Here is a 14,506-nt window from a genome sequence, read left to right as displayed (position 1 = left end):
CTACAATGTAACCAGGCCCAAGCGATCGATGCCAGCCTCCACTACCCATTAATAGTATACACGTACTTCAAACCCCGCGGCTAAACGCTATAAACCACTCATGAAATCGTCGGCCCGGCAAGTTACTGTAATCGGAAGGTCTTTCGGGTGTGCCTTGAGAGCGGGTGGGGGGCGTCTCCAGACCGAATGTTCCTACACACACTAGCGCACTAAATTTCGCGGAGTGCAGCAGGGCCGGGATTGGTCTGGGGAATGAAAACTGGAGATGAAAATTGGTCCGAGGTATTCCCCTGGAACTTTACTGCCGGAAATAGGGAGAAAATTACGGGTAATATGCTGATCCCTGCCTGAATGCACCGGCGAAGCAGTCAGACTTGCCTGTATTCCGGCTAATCGTCGGTGAAACGGTGTGATGTTGTCGCGGGTGTTGAAAGATCTTTTCCGGGGAGTTGGACTCGGCAATCCGGGGGGGCTCGTGCGGGTTTGTAGGATGCTTGGGTTCTTTTTACTGAGGCTCTTATGATTTGCTATTTGCTATTATTCAAATTCTATAATCTGAGACTGTTTAAACAAGGGAATGTGTAGTTCTCTTGCATCATTGATGCCGTGGCTATAGTCGATCTCTCGTAAAGCATCGGCTTCGGTCTCTGGTTTAGACCTGCAATCTTGGCGCGGGGTCATGCCGAGAAGGATGTAATGACACGCAAGTTTTAGTGTGAATTGATCCCGCATTTGTAGGACAATGTGGATCTCTGCACTGACAAGCCGTGCATCGGACCGTGGTCTCAATCCGGGCCCTTGCGGTGTGGCGTTGGTCCAGGCTCGGCAATGCTTCAAGTTGGGAATGACGCTCTCGGGGTAGGAGTAGTATTCAGTGCAGTCATCGCACCTTGGCAGCCACTGTGGCACATCTTTCACCGGTATTCCAGAATGGACTGATCAGATGATATCTTGAATGTCCATCTCAGATGCCGATGGTAGCAATTTGCGTAACATAAAAGCCGAGATCATACGTCGTGGCTAATTTCATCTAGCACTTGGAACAGAACGGAATTCTGAACTCTGCAGCCAGTGCCATTTGCGCCGGCCCGGAATCCAGACCAGGTTCTGCGCCGGATCTCTTCCACGTCTAATCCTTTGGTGTTGTACCGGTTGATCATTTCATCCGCGATGCCACAGAGTGTCGAATTGAGAAGGTCATCTTCTGATGCTGCCACCATTTCTTGTCCATTAGGGCTGCATCCGCATAAATCGGGATCTCCAACTCTTGGCTCATGACTGGACAGTTCGTTTGACTTTGGTTTTTCTGTTGCTTTTGGCGCACAGGCGCTATTGCTGGCTGTCGGTCCATAGGCACTGTTGCTAGCGGTTGGGCCACACGCATTGCTGGGGGTTGTTGAGCCATAAGCGCTGTTGCTGCTGGTTGGAACATTGGAGTTGCTGGAAGTTCGTCCACAGGCATTATTTCTAGCCTGTGGCCCACAAACACTGTTGCTAGCTGTCGTCCCGCACGAGCCATTGCTGGCTGCCGGCCCACAGACACTACCGCAGGAAGATGACTGTTGCTCAGTTGGTTCCGTCTTCACCTGGTTATCATAGACACGAGGTATCGCCACAGGCAGCCTGGGGCCAGAGCCACAAGGTGCCGGGGAATTCAACCCCTCTCGTCGCTGAGCAGCAGGAATGGCAATCTTTTGAGTGGTGTTCTCTCTTTGCTCGACCACCTGCAAATATTGCTGCACAGAAGCATTCGAAACACCCAGTGATGCAAGGAGCGTTTTTAAATGTCTGTTCTCGGCTTCTACCTTTTGCACGGCCAGTCGATACTCGATGTCCCTTTGTTGGGCTTGAGTCTCGTTGACAGATAGACGCTGCTCTAGCTCCTTCACATACTGCTGTTTTCGAGCTCGGCTCTTGCGCTGGTTGTCCCTTACGCGCGCGAGGCGGTCGACATCCTTTCTCATAATTAGTTTGTCGGTAGGTTGCAGATATCTATTCTGGGAGATACTAACCCTTCGATCGTGCGCTTCTTCCATCGTCTTAAGCTTTTATCAGTTACTGTAGTGCAGTGGCCTCTCGAGGGGTGTGGAGCACAGCTGGGTTGTCAAACTCGCCATACGTAAATTCCATCAGGCCAGTTCGGTCATCATGGCAAGCATTTGAAGATCATTTCTCAGTAGCCTGCAAGTTGGGAGGGATGACGGCTCTCGCCTTCTGGTTTGACGTTTTTTGGGTTGTGTCACGTGATCGTGATTAGCGTTCCTTCCTAAGTGGGCTATTCCAACATGGGAATAGCTACATCTGCACGATGATAATCCATACTGACAGTTTGGAGAAAAAAACGTTGAAATGCGATTAGGATAGTGAATACAACTACATTGCCATCTCCAACTATATATTTACTGAACTAAACCATCCCAACGGTTCGAATCCTTCAACCCAAGCAACTCCCTAACATCCTGCTTTTTCAGCCAATCTTCAAATCCGGTCCGCTGCCCATAAGACTTCAGCTGAGCAGGCTCAACAACATTCTCAATCCCAGCACAGTAGCCATATTCATCAATGAACGCCGGACCACCAAGAACCTCAAGCGGGATACCCGTCTTCTCATGCATCTCCTGAACAGTCATTTGAATCAAATTGACCTGTTTTCCGAGAGCACGAGACCATACAGCCATAATTTCCTCAACCGAAAGATAGTCATCATAGGCCAAAAGCTTCATCCCGGACTCCTCGTCTTCAATTAAAGCCCGGACAAAATGACCAGTCGACTGGGCAGTGTCAATGATAGGCATGCGCATTTCCTTTCTCCCCGGCAGTGCAGCAACAAATTCCCCACTATCCGCTTGGGACTTCGGGTACAGGAACGGATTGGTGATATAAGCACCAATATAAATGAATGATGTCTTCTTCGCCAACTCCACCTTCTGATTCTCGATATAGTTGACGATGTGAGCTTTCGTCTCCCAATGGTTTGAATCGGAGTATTTTCCGCCGGACGCAGCTTTCATAGGACCCAACGCGGAGTACACGAGTCTTTCCAATGTTGGAATTGTCGCAGCAACATTGACTGCGTTTTCTCCGTGGGTGACTTCCGCCTCGTAACCCTGCTTGGCGCTGGTCACAGCATCAGCGCCTGAGGCCAGGGCTTTCCGGTAAGGTTGCCAGAAATCAGTGTTGAGGAAGATGGCGTGTGCGCCGGCGAATGCTCGGCGGAGGGAATCTTCGTTGTTGAGGTCTGCTTCGACTAGGTCACCACCTAGCTGGGCTAACTCTTGTGCTTTCTCGGAAGATGGATTGCGCGTGAGGCATCGGACGTGCCAGTTGGGTAGAGCGAGAAATGTGCGGGCAACTGATGATCCTTGGGTGCCGGTTGCGCCAACAATTGCAATGATTTTCTTGGAGGTAAAGGACATTTTGATCTGAGGCTGTATAAAGATGTGCTGATTTAGATGAGCTGGATTATTTGTTCAATTTGAGTGAGATACACGCGCCAATTTATATGTTTGAGCTCATTTCAACGATGCGATCATTCCGATTCCAGGCATATAGTTCAAGCAATCCGATTGGCTTAAAAGCGTAAGCCAGTGTGGCTCCTAGATGTGGCTTATGATTGAACGGATTTTGGAGTATTCGGGGTTAAGAGCTCTTATCACTTACCTCCGTCTTTTCCGTTGTGCATGTATGCATGTATTTCCTTCTCTTTGAGCTCGAATCCAGCTTGTTCTTTATAATTCGGGATTTTGCAGGTCATTGTCCACAGGAGCTTGTCAAGACATGGCCTCCACAGCAGGGGTCGAACAGCATGCTGTTGCTCTTTCCAATCGATCCAAGAGGCGACTTATCACACCAGCGCGCCAGGAACAAAATAGAACTGCGCAGCGAGCGTATCGTATGTCCTTCGTTTTCTCAACTAATAAACCGAGCTAACATATTCCTTAAAGGCGAGAGACAAAAAGAGCGCCGAAATTGTTCAAATGCCCAGAGCGGGCGAAAGAGAAAGCTGGCGCCTCAACCATCATCCGACGTATCAGAACTATTATCAAGCAGTTCACCTGATACCAGTTCTGAGCCTACATTACCCAGTCCCTCACAATCATTAACATGGCTTCCATCTACCAATAGGGCTGGCACCTCACCAACCTCCCTCGCTGAACCATTAATGAACGCCCTACAAACGCCCCATGATACAATGTGGATAGCAATCCTGAACAACGCCCTCCGTCTAGGATTCGATGTCGACCGATTGGCAGCCTGTAGCACCACCTACATGTCACCGTTCTTCAAATCAATCACCGCCCAAGACAGCGCACAGGATCTAGTTGTCTCAACATTCAACTCATCAATTCCAATCCATCTTCAGCCTACCATGGCTCAGATACTTGTTCCACATCATGCCAGCTTGGACCTTATACCCATGCCGCTTCTTCGGGAGAGAGCTATCATGATGTGTTATGCGATGCCTCATGCTTTCAGTCTCTGGGACTTTAAGTTGGATATTTATACACGACATGCTCTTATTTGTCATCGGCACCGTGCTGATGGGGATTGTCAGTCTTGGGACCAGAGGAGTTGGGAGGGTATGCCTTGGTTCTTGAAGAAATGGAGTACTGCGATTGAAGAGTGAAATCAGGGATTTCTTGGGCCAGCATAAAGTATGAGAAATTGATATAATACATTCATACGGAGCACATGCTGAACTACATCTCTCCACTTTGAGAAACGGACATATAAGTGGGCTGAGAGAAAGAAAGAAGAAAGGGTTGATCTATAGACAACTGCCGACGTGAGTCGCCGGGAAACTCATGGTCCGTGTACGTGAGAATCATTCGAAAATGAGGCAAACAAGCCTATTGGATCCGACTATAACAAGCATAGACTACATGCACTGTGTGCACTATACCCAATATAGAGACTATAAGTCAGTAGACCAGGTTCAAATGCGGTAAGAGGCGATTGCCCAATGCGGGTCAGCATTGGATGATACGTCACTGGCCGTCACAACCTCGGGACCCCAGGTATGCCCCCAGGTATGCCTCCCAGCATTCTTCACTCTAACGCGTTTTCCACTTCCCGTAAATAGCCTAACCTCGCATCTGCCATTTTACACCCGCAACTACAGTGCGACAAAAATGGTCTCCACGCGACACCACCCTCGCGAATTCCCATCGCCTGAGCGCGCCGCAAATGAGCTCGCCAAATCGCCAGCGACAACGAACCCCAACTCGCGCAAATGGGTCCATACCCCCTCAGCTGCGCTGACAATCTGGCTTGTCGTCTCCGTGCCCCTGGTCGCATGGGACGCGGGCTATGTGTTGTTGCGACCGCATAGCATGCCCGGCGGGCGACTCCATTCCCCCATCTGGGCGCCTTACGCGCTCTACGGCAAGATCGACTATATCTATGGCTGGCCTGCCTTCAATGCGCGCAATGGATTTACTGCTGCGCAGACGGTTCTGAATGTCATCGAGACCATCGGCTACGTCTTCTACCTCTGGGTTGTTTACAGCTATGGCGCAACTGTTGTCGCTAGCCGTGGACAGAGGGTCAAGAAGGGTCTGTTGTGGTTTTTGAAGGGGGAAAAGGTTGTAGCTGGGCGGATTGGGGCTATCGCGCTCATGGTCGCTTACTCCATGTCTGTCATGACTTTGAGCAAGACCATTCTCTATTGTAGGTCCTTGCGAATGGATGCACTTCTTTTATAGGTTGGGATGCTGACGCCTTGAACTAATAGGGCTCAATGAGGTCTTCTCGGGCTTCGACAACATTGGGCACAATGCGCCGCTCGATCTCTTCCTCTATTGGATCATTCCTAAGTAGGTCTACCTGCTACCCGCCACTTTCTAGAATGAAGACGACTAACCTGGTTCTTTTAGTGGCGCGTGGATTGTCTTCCCAAGCTACAACATCTACACCCTCGGCGCTGAGATTCTGAATGCTCTTGAGCTCGCGACTCCGCGCCAGAAGGTCGGACGCCCCAAATCTACCTAGATTTGGCCGCGCAGATGGGCGGGATTGATTTAATACGAGGAGATGAGATGTGGGTGATCCGAGTACAATTGAGAAAAGATTGAATGAAGGGCGTCTCATGGACCCATTATATTTAGAAGGGTTGATATATGATATGGTGTCTGTAATGCGATGCAATTAGTAACTCTTCTGGAACCCCTATAGCTCCATAGGATTTTGTCAAGCTTCCGGTCCAGCTGATAATATCCGGTTGCCCTACGTAGATGTAGATATGATTGTGCTTTCAGATCCGAGCTTACATGCTACATAGAGTCTCGAGAACTCCAGAATAAGTCCCTGACTTGTAGTGCAGATTGAAGTGATATGCCGGGGTATACTACCGTACGTAGCAACGGAGCTCACGATAAACTGATTGGTGCAAATCCCCCAGATTCCACATGTAACCTTGAAAGTCGATTGCGTCGGTAATTCCTTTTCCTCTCTAAGACGCCGAGCTATAAGATAATAGTATTCTTTGTGACGTGCTCAAAAAAGGGAGTCTCCGTAATAAGAGCACTACCAGTGGACGCTCTTGCCAAGCCGGTGAACCTTTCCCCATATTAACTTCCTCCTCATTTTCTCAACCCCGACTCTCCGACTCTCTGACTCTCCGACTCCTCCCGCCAGACTTCCCTTTCAACATCTCGTGGAACCCTCCGCGGATCACCTTTCGAAACTGCCCCGACCGTACCGAAGGATGCTTCGGGCCTGGGTCCTGGGGTATTTGCACCCGTCATGATCCCACCCGGTGACGAATCACCATTGAACCCCTCTGGCACAAGCTTCAGCTTAGGCCAGGAGGAGGCAGCAGCAGCTCTCGAAGACTTCGACACGCAGAGCCATGCAAGTTCCCGCGACCCCGGTAGCACACAAACCGCCGACCCCGCGGTAGGCCTGGACAACGGCGCGCTAGACAACCAACGAGACGACGGCGGTGACGGACCGTCGAACCCGGGGAATTTTAACGACGGCGACAAGCCCGCTTGGAGTGAAATGAAGACCAAGGCTGGGAAAGAGAGGAAGCGACTGCCGCTGGCATGTATCGCATGTCGCCGCAAGAAAATCCGCTGCTCGGGCGAAAAGCCCGCTTGCAAGCACTGTACTCGCTCGAGGATTCCTTGCGTCTATAAAGTTACTACGCGGAAGGCTGCGCCGCGCACGGATTATATGGCTATGCTGGATAAGCGGTTGAAGAGGATGGAAGATCGCGTGATCAAAACGATACCGAAGGAAGAGACGAGGGACATGGCCTCTATCGGTCGGTCTGTTGTCAAGCCTTCTGCTTCGAATCAGCCGACCAAGGCCCAAAAGAAAAGAAGCGCAGATGAGGCGTTTGAGGTGGAGATGGATGAATGGACCCGTGGGGACCGCCGCCCGCCGCATGAGACCTTCCCAATGAATCGCGAGATCAAGTCCAGCGACGGGAGCGGCCTTTTGACCGAGGGAGCTGAGTTCTTGCCATCCTTGGAGATCCAGGAGCACCTTGCAGAGGTGTTCTTCGATTGTGTCTACGGGCAATCATACCTTCTGTTACACAAGCCCAGTTTTATGCGACGGCTCAAGGCTGGCACTGTTCCCCCGGTGTTAATTCTTGCTGTCTGCGCTGTCTCCGCGCGATTCTCAACACATCCTCAGCTCAACTCGGAACCGCAATTTTTGCGCGGGGAGAACTGGGCTAATCCTGCCGCCGCCATTGCTCTGAGCAGACATGACGAACCTAATATCACAATCCTTACCGTTTTCCTCCTTCTTGGTCTCCATGAATTCGGAACTTGTCATGGTGGACGAAGTTGGTCTTTTGGAGGTCAGGCGCTGAGGATGGCATATGCCTTGCAGCTGCATCAAGAACTTGAGCAGGAACCAATGATTAACAAAGGCCCCAGCAACTCTTCGCAGTTGAGCTTCACCGATCAAGAGATCAGACGTCGGACTATGTGGGCATGCTACTTGATGGATCGGTATAACTCCTCCGGCAGTCAACGGCCGCCAATTGGAAACGAAAAGTTCCTACAAATCCAGCTGCCTATCAAAGAAACCCATTTTCAGATGGAAATCCCCGGTCCAACGGAAGATCTCGACGGTGATGTTCTCAATCCAACGCCAGAAGATACAGGCCAGTTGTCAAACGCCAGAGAAAACATGGGTGTGTCGGCATACATCATCCGCTCCATCGTCATTTGGGGTCGGCTTGTTGACTACCTGAATCTAGGCGGTAAGAGAAAGGACGCACATCCACTTTGGCATCCAGAATCAGGGTACATGCGACTCAAGCGACAGATTGAAGAATTCTCCGCCTCCCTCCCGGCTCCTTTGACTTTCACCTACGAGAATCTTCAGATCCATGCGGCGGAGAAGGTTGCGAACCAGTTTCTCTTCCTCCATATCATCATACATCAAAACATGCTATTCCTCAACCAGTTCGCAATCCCCTTGTCACCGGGAGGGCGGCCACCACGAGATATGCCTAAACCCTTCCTTAGCAATGCAGGTCGTGCTGCGGTAGAGGCGGCGCATCACATTTCGGTCCTTTTCGACCGAGCTTCGGCCTACCCTCTCACCGTTCCCTTTGCTGGATACTGCGCCTATTCGGCCAGTACGGTTCATATCTGGGGCATTTTCTCGAAGAACGTCCAGCTGGAGGCGCGGTCAAAAGAAAACCTTCGACATACATACCGCTACCTTAATAAAATGAAAAAGTACTGGGGCATGTTCCACTACATGGTTGAAAGTGCCAAAGATCGATATCGTCAGTTTGCCGATGCAGCTATCCAGGGCTCTGTTGCAACTCAAAACGGCACATCACTAGCACCAATGTTCCAATATGGTGACTGGTTCGACAAGTATCCACATGGTGTATCAAGAATACACTGGGAGGATCCTGATACACGGCACAGAGAAAGAGGCGAGGATGCAGTGATGGGCCAAAAGCCCGACCTCCAAAGCGTAGAAGATTTCTTCGCAAGCCTGTCTCCCACACCACAACAACCAACCCTCCCTCGCAAGTCGCGCTCTCGCAAAAACAGCAGACTATCAGATAGTGTTGCAGGCATGGAACAGACCTCCCCACAATCCATGATGGAAGTAACAATGGGAAACACGCCAGGCGTCCCAGGCAGTGCATTCCCACAACCCTCCATGTTCTCCCAACCACGGCACATGTCATTCGGCCAACCACCATTCGATTTCAACATCCCTCAGGACCAACTCCCTCAACTGGATCGGCAATTTGTCTACGGCTCTTTCTCCGACTTCGACCCCAACTCCTTCGTCCAAAACAACCCGCCCGTCCCGCCAGTCAACGGTGTCGAAACGCAGAACCCAGACCAATCGCTTTTCACTGGCCAACTAGACCCAGGCGCCCCTGCTGGAACGGGCGAGTTCTACCAACCCAGTGCTTGGTTCTTGCCCTTCAATCTTGATCCTGTCGGTGTTGCAACCCCACCTGCTCCGCCTCCAGGCCCGGCGCCGGGTCCTCCAAATAACGGCCGTGGAAATGATGCCCAACCCTCTGGCCTGCCCGGTGTACCAGAAGTACCTGGATTTGCCGGTGGAGGGGGTTACCCATGAGTGCATATGACCTGGGTTTGTCAGGGCCAGATGTAAACCAGGGTCCGCGGCAGTGACCTGGTCAGGTATTGGTTACTGTTACTGCTTTTCAATGACCGCTATGTCATTTTTGGTTCTTATAATGATTCCAAGTGTGTTTGGAGTCGGGCTTGCAGGACTGGTGTTTTATTTTTTGGTTTTTTATTTTTTTATTTTTATTTTTGCTCTCTTACGATTTGCTCTTCTCTTATCACTACTTGTATTGTTTCAGGGCTTTCCACGGCTAAGTTGCTTTGTGTACATAAGTTATCCTTACATCGGACATGTATATTCTCTTTTCGATGTTGGATGGAATGTTTTTCATGACTACAACGTTCATTATGGTAGAGGTAGCACTCGTGTTGACTCGATTGCTGGCCTGGGTGTTCCTATTCCTATTCCTATTCCTATTCATCTCCAGAATATAGTGTTTCGTTGGAGACTATTTTAGTGCGAGGAGAATATTAAATGAAAAGCAAAATCGTAAAAATTTAGAATGGACCCGGCCCATACGGAAGGATGGAAAGGAAAGGTCATTCATTAAATTGGAAAATTGCAAGAAAAAAAAAGAATGTTGTGCATCATCCGTGAATCGAACACGGGCCTCGTCGATGGCAACGACGAATTCTACCACTAGACCAATGATGCTAGTTATATGTTTTTCCCGTGCAATAAGAAATATGTTCCCACGTTCGCTTAGCCCGTTATGTGGGACCTAGGCTCCACATGGAAAAGTAGACAGTTGGATTACAGTTGAGGTCAAGTATTTTTATTACATTTCGTTGAGATCTATGGGTTGTAGGGACATGTAAGTTGTATATTACTGCTGAGCTGTAAAAAATACCAACTAGAAGTACTTTAATTTAGCAAATAGTTGAGTTGGTGGATATAGGTAAAATATATATTCTGTTACGATGTGCGCCTGCGGACGACGCCAAAGCCCAAACCGCCTCTCTGCACATAAATATCAGTAGAAATAACTACGCACATGATATATAGAATTAACATATTTTTTAACCACTTAAGCAATCAACAATGTAGCAGTGATGACTGGAAATATACAAGATGCTTTTATTTCTAGCTACTGTCTAGACCCAAGGGACGGCCACCAAGTCGTGCTAGGGCTTAGCAATTATGATAGACTTACCCCGCGAGTAATTACTGAAGCGAGGTGGGTAAGGGGTGTAGAATTCTAATATAACACATACAGAATAATAAGTGATGATAATATGTGATGTTTAATGAAGAGACTGAACGCTGATTCTTGGACGAGAACTGCTAACATATGGGCAGATGACCTATCTATCAGGACTGTAGTTGAGTATTTTGGTAATGATTATTGTCATCTTGTTGCCATATCCATAACAGAGGACTTCATCAATACATATACATGCCTTCAGCGGATAGTAAGTGGACACGAGGGCGGAAGTGCGGCTGGAAAGTTTAGGCGAGTGGGAGATGCACACAGCGGATGGCCGCACGCTAACCAATTATGGCAAGGGCCATTCGATGAAGTAGGAGTATAAGAGCATACTCAATCCGCAAACTATGTGAATACCAACATATTGAACAGTTAACAGCATTCAATTCAACAGTAAGATGTCTCCTATCGACCTTCGCAACCCCGGACGCCCGATCCGTGTCGGCGTGATTCTATTCAACACGTATAGTTTCCCAATCTATATCAAGCTTATTGGTTCTATCTGACTATCTTAGATTGACTGAGCACCTCGACGTTGCACCTGTGGGTTATTTCTCGAGCATTAGCCGCGAATTTCTCGAGACTGTGCCTCTCTCCGATGAGTTGAAAAAGGGCGCTCTGGATTTCACCTTTCACTGGGTGAATGAGGACGGCAAGACGCCTAATAAGCTGACCGGAAACGTGAAGATTGCCCCAACGGTACGTTACCAGACCTACATCCAGTTGATCAGATTATTTAAAAGGAAATCAACTAAAGCATGGCTTAAAGGACTCTTTCGCCAGCTGCCCGCCCCTCGACATCGCGATTGTTGGAGCGATGTCATTCAACTACCAAGCCACCGAGGCCGAGATAGCGTTTTTGCGAAAGACTCACGATGACTGTACCGCACTCCTGCTTGTATGTGCTGGATTTCAACCCGCTCTTGTCGCTGGGCTGTTGGAGGGAAAAACTGCCACGGCGCCGCGTCCTTTTTTGGCCACGATGAAGCAGTCGGCCCCTGGAGTCAACTGGATACAGAAGCGTTATGTGCGTGATGGCAAGATCTGGACAACAGGATCGCTGTTGAATGGGTTTGATATGGTTGCGGCGTTTGGAAGGGAGAATTGGGGTGGTGAGGGGACTTTTATCGATGTCCTGACACAGGAGGGAGGGTGGCCAGACAGAGACGTGGATTATAAGGATATCCAGACGTGGGATTTCTGAATCTCTCTCTGCTTTAAATCAGTCACATTGTCGTACTTTGTTTTGGCAGATGTGATTTTGGTTGGTATTTAGAAATAGGGCTATTCCTAGTTCGGCCTAACTCGTCTTAGTTCATCCGGCCCGCTCGGCCTTCTCTCTTCTTTTCCTTATAATTTACCATGCATCCCTGAAACTCGTATCCTAAGGAAATTAAATTTTATCTCACAGAGGACATATAATGGAAAGGAATAGTGCCATCGAGGCCGTTTGTCCGCGCCCCCGAAACATAAGGGCATGTAATAAGTGCCGCGCACGCAAGATCAGATGCTTGCCAGGAAAGAAACCCTCGGAAGCTAATACATGTCAAAGGTATGAGACACTCACAAAAGCTTTCGCAGCCAGAAAAGTAGGATCCTTTATGCTAAAGTCAATACAGATGCGCAAAATTTGGCTACACATGCTCGTATGGACGCCCCACCGAGAGAAAGACACAATCTGCCAAAGAGCAAACTATGGACGGGGATCAACCACGCAGTGATGATATTATCTCTTCCCTGTTTCGAAATGAACCAAAACAGACAGATGAGACAAGTCAGATACTTGACCTGCACCGACGGGTATTCCAGGACCAACTGAGCGAGAGTTGTTCATCGGAAGCTCCAGCAGAGGACCTGGAGCCACTTGGCCGATTTTCCACACCTGACACTCATCATACAGTCCCAGATGGAAATATTACCATGGACGAAGCAGAAAAGCTGATATCGCAATTCAGACACCGAAGAGCATACTTCCCCTTCATAGGAGTCCCTGAAGATGCCTCAGTAATCTTGCTAGCAAAAGAACGGCCTTTTCTGTTACTGGCAATATTAGCTGTGACCTCTTCAAGAATGCCGCGACTACAACAAAGAGCAGATGGGCGTTTTCGCCGCGTACTAAGCGAAAGGATCATCTTTCATGGCGAGCAAAGTTTGGATTACGCCCAGGGTTTATTGGTTTATATTGCATGGTAAAAGGCACCTCTTCTAGGAGCGCTATATCCGCTTGATTGAACGGTCCTGACCCGTCGTTTAGGTACCCAATGCACCAACGACCACTACGAAATCAGCTGTTCCAGTTCATGCAGATAGCGATGACCATGGTATCAGACCTGAGGTTAGCGCAACAGGTTCATGATAAAGAGGCGCTGAATGCATCAATTGCTTGCTATAATTTATCATGCTTGTAAGGCCGATGTTTCTTTCATTCTCGACTACGTTGAAATCCACCTTGACAAGGAAAATCTGACTTTGTCTAGGCTCAATTGTATACACGAAAGACCAAGGAACGGTCCTACAGCGGACTGTTTTGATTTGGCTGCTCATATAATGCCTGGGTCTGATGAAGACGTCGGAATACAACACACAAGGCTTCTGATGCTTCATGAGGAAGTCTCCAGCTATAAACCTGACATGAACCACCAAGACATTGCTTCTCGGTGCAGTCTAGAGACCCGCGAGGCAGTCAGAGCATTTTATAAAAAGATAGATGCTCTTGATTCGGTGCTACCACCCACTATCCAGGACAATAGTAAGTTAAAAGATGTTGAGAATGGTTAAAGCCATCTGCTAACTCATTTATGTAAAAGTCCCATTTCGTCTCTCAAGACTCTGCTTGAAAGTCAGAATTGCATTTCTGCCCCTCAAACCGCTCCAATCCGACCGAGCTCAGCGACATAATACACAGCTCCCAGATCCAGAGATTCAATCTCTCGCAACCACCTGCTTCTCCGAAGTCCAAGAATTCCTGGAAGCGTTACTCTCGATACCTTTGGACCAATATATTTATTTCTCGACGAGGGAGTGGTGCCAGATAATCATGACAATTAGCACTGCTTCCAAATTATGCTTCTCTCACCTGGCCTATGCAGATGTGACTGAAACCCGAGCTTTCCAAATCAAGACACGAGCGAAAATGCTGATATACCTTGAGAGCCTTGCACACCGCATGGGAAATCTTTCAGTAACACCTATTCTATCGACCAAATACCCGGACTTTTTCTGCTTGTTCAAATCAGTGCTTGAGATCATCACGCCAACATATGCACCACCACCAAGCAGTTACCAACCCGCCGATATTGGAACTGGTACTTGTCCTGTGACGCATCAGGATCAAATGGAACCTTACCATCAAGAGATGGATGCCCAGGGAACAAGTCCTAGTGCCAGTCGCTGCCCGATACTGAATGGTACTATTAAGGACACTGATTTCTGGCGAGCTCTTGAACAAAGCACCCCTATCTCTGACGAGAGTTTGGGAGACGGCCTTGCCGACTTACAAGGAAATGATATTGGTCAGATAAGCATGGATCCTTCCGACTGGTCTACCGTTTTCTCGGATTGGGTCGTCGACCTCAACAACATGCCTGAATGAACACCGAAGCCCGAGACAACCAGCATGATGAGAGGTTTTCGACTGGAAAATGTACTATCTTATAACAAATCTCCACTACAGCCAGCCACATGAATACATCTATGACAAACAAGCGGTTA

The 14,506-nt window shown here is 48.8% G+C and overlaps 8 protein-coding genes across 8 annotated transcripts; 5 read left to right on the top strand and 3 right to left on the bottom strand.

Moving 5' to 3' along the window:
• Positions 1–1,007: 1,007 nt before the first annotated feature.
• Positions 1,008–2,036, bottom strand: N7446_002565 (bZIP transcription factor; the record flags this gene model as incomplete). The annotated part of the gene is made up of 2 exons (XM_058511314.1): positions 1,008–1,955; positions 2,013–2,036. The coding sequence occupies 2 exons, from the start codon at positions 2,034–2,036 to the stop codon at positions 1,008–1,010; spliced, it is 972 nt and encodes a 323-aa protein (XP_058376850.1).
• Positions 2,037–2,399: 363 nt separating this feature from the next.
• N7446_002564 (uncharacterized protein) lies at positions 2,400–3,416 on the bottom strand (the record flags this gene model as incomplete). The annotated part of the gene is made up of 1 exon (XM_058511313.1): positions 2,400–3,416. The coding sequence occupies one exon, from the start codon at positions 3,414–3,416 to the stop codon at positions 2,400–2,402; it is 1,017 nt and encodes a 338-aa protein (XP_058376849.1).
• An 82-nt stretch (positions 3,417–3,498) lies between these two features.
• Positions 3,499–3,754, bottom strand: N7446_002563 (uncharacterized protein; the record flags this gene model as incomplete). Its single annotated transcript, XM_058511312.1, has 2 exons — positions 3,499–3,596; positions 3,661–3,754. The coding sequence occupies 2 exons, from the start codon at positions 3,752–3,754 to the stop codon at positions 3,499–3,501; spliced, it is 192 nt and encodes a 63-aa protein (XP_058376848.1).
• Positions 3,755–3,777: 23 nt separating this feature from the next.
• Positions 3,778–4,627, top strand: N7446_002562 (uncharacterized protein; the record flags this gene model as incomplete). Its single annotated transcript, XM_058511311.1, has 2 exons — positions 3,778–3,892; positions 3,945–4,627. The coding sequence occupies 2 exons, from the start codon at positions 3,778–3,780 to the stop codon at positions 4,625–4,627; spliced, it is 798 nt and encodes a 265-aa protein (XP_058376847.1).
• A 505-nt stretch (positions 4,628–5,132) lies between these two features.
• N7446_002561 (uncharacterized protein) lies at positions 5,133–5,991 on the top strand (the record flags this gene model as incomplete). Its single annotated transcript, XM_058511310.1, has 3 exons — positions 5,133–5,670; positions 5,735–5,816; positions 5,877–5,991. 3 exons carry the CDS (start codon positions 5,133–5,135, stop codon positions 5,989–5,991), a joined length of 735 nt encoding a protein of 244 aa, XP_058376846.1.
• Positions 5,992–6,744: 753 nt separating this feature from the next.
• N7446_002560 (putative C6 transcription factor) lies at positions 6,745–9,576 on the top strand (the record flags this gene model as incomplete). Its single annotated transcript, XM_058511309.1, has 1 exon — positions 6,745–9,576. One exon carries the CDS (start codon positions 6,745–6,747, stop codon positions 9,574–9,576), a length of 2,832 nt encoding a protein of 943 aa, XP_058376845.1.
• Positions 9,577–11,193: 1,617 nt separating this feature from the next.
• Positions 11,194–11,999, top strand: N7446_002559 (uncharacterized protein; the record flags this gene model as incomplete). Its single annotated transcript, XM_058511308.1, has 3 exons — positions 11,194–11,258; positions 11,311–11,494; positions 11,565–11,999. 3 exons carry the CDS (start codon positions 11,194–11,196, stop codon positions 11,997–11,999), a joined length of 684 nt encoding a protein of 227 aa, XP_058376844.1.
• Positions 12,000–12,865: 866 nt separating this feature from the next.
• On the top strand, positions 12,866–14,387 carry N7446_002558 (uncharacterized protein; the record flags this gene model as incomplete). The annotated part of the gene is made up of 4 exons (XM_058511307.1): positions 12,866–12,984; positions 13,050–13,199; positions 13,273–13,544; positions 13,603–14,387. The coding sequence occupies 4 exons, from the start codon at positions 12,866–12,868 to the stop codon at positions 14,385–14,387; spliced, it is 1,326 nt and encodes a 441-aa protein (XP_058376843.1).
• Positions 14,388–14,506: the final 119 nt, after the last annotated feature.

The sequence above is a fragment of the Penicillium canescens genome, assembly GCF_028828765.1.
Source record: "Penicillium canescens strain IBT 15451 chromosome Unknown utg000002l_segment0_segment0, whole genome shotgun sequence".
Taxonomy (NCBI): Eukaryota; Fungi; Ascomycota; class Eurotiomycetes; order Eurotiales; family Aspergillaceae; genus Penicillium; species Penicillium canescens.
The sequence above is the reverse complement of the archived record's forward strand: the minus strand, read 5'-3'. Positions and strand labels throughout refer to the sequence as shown.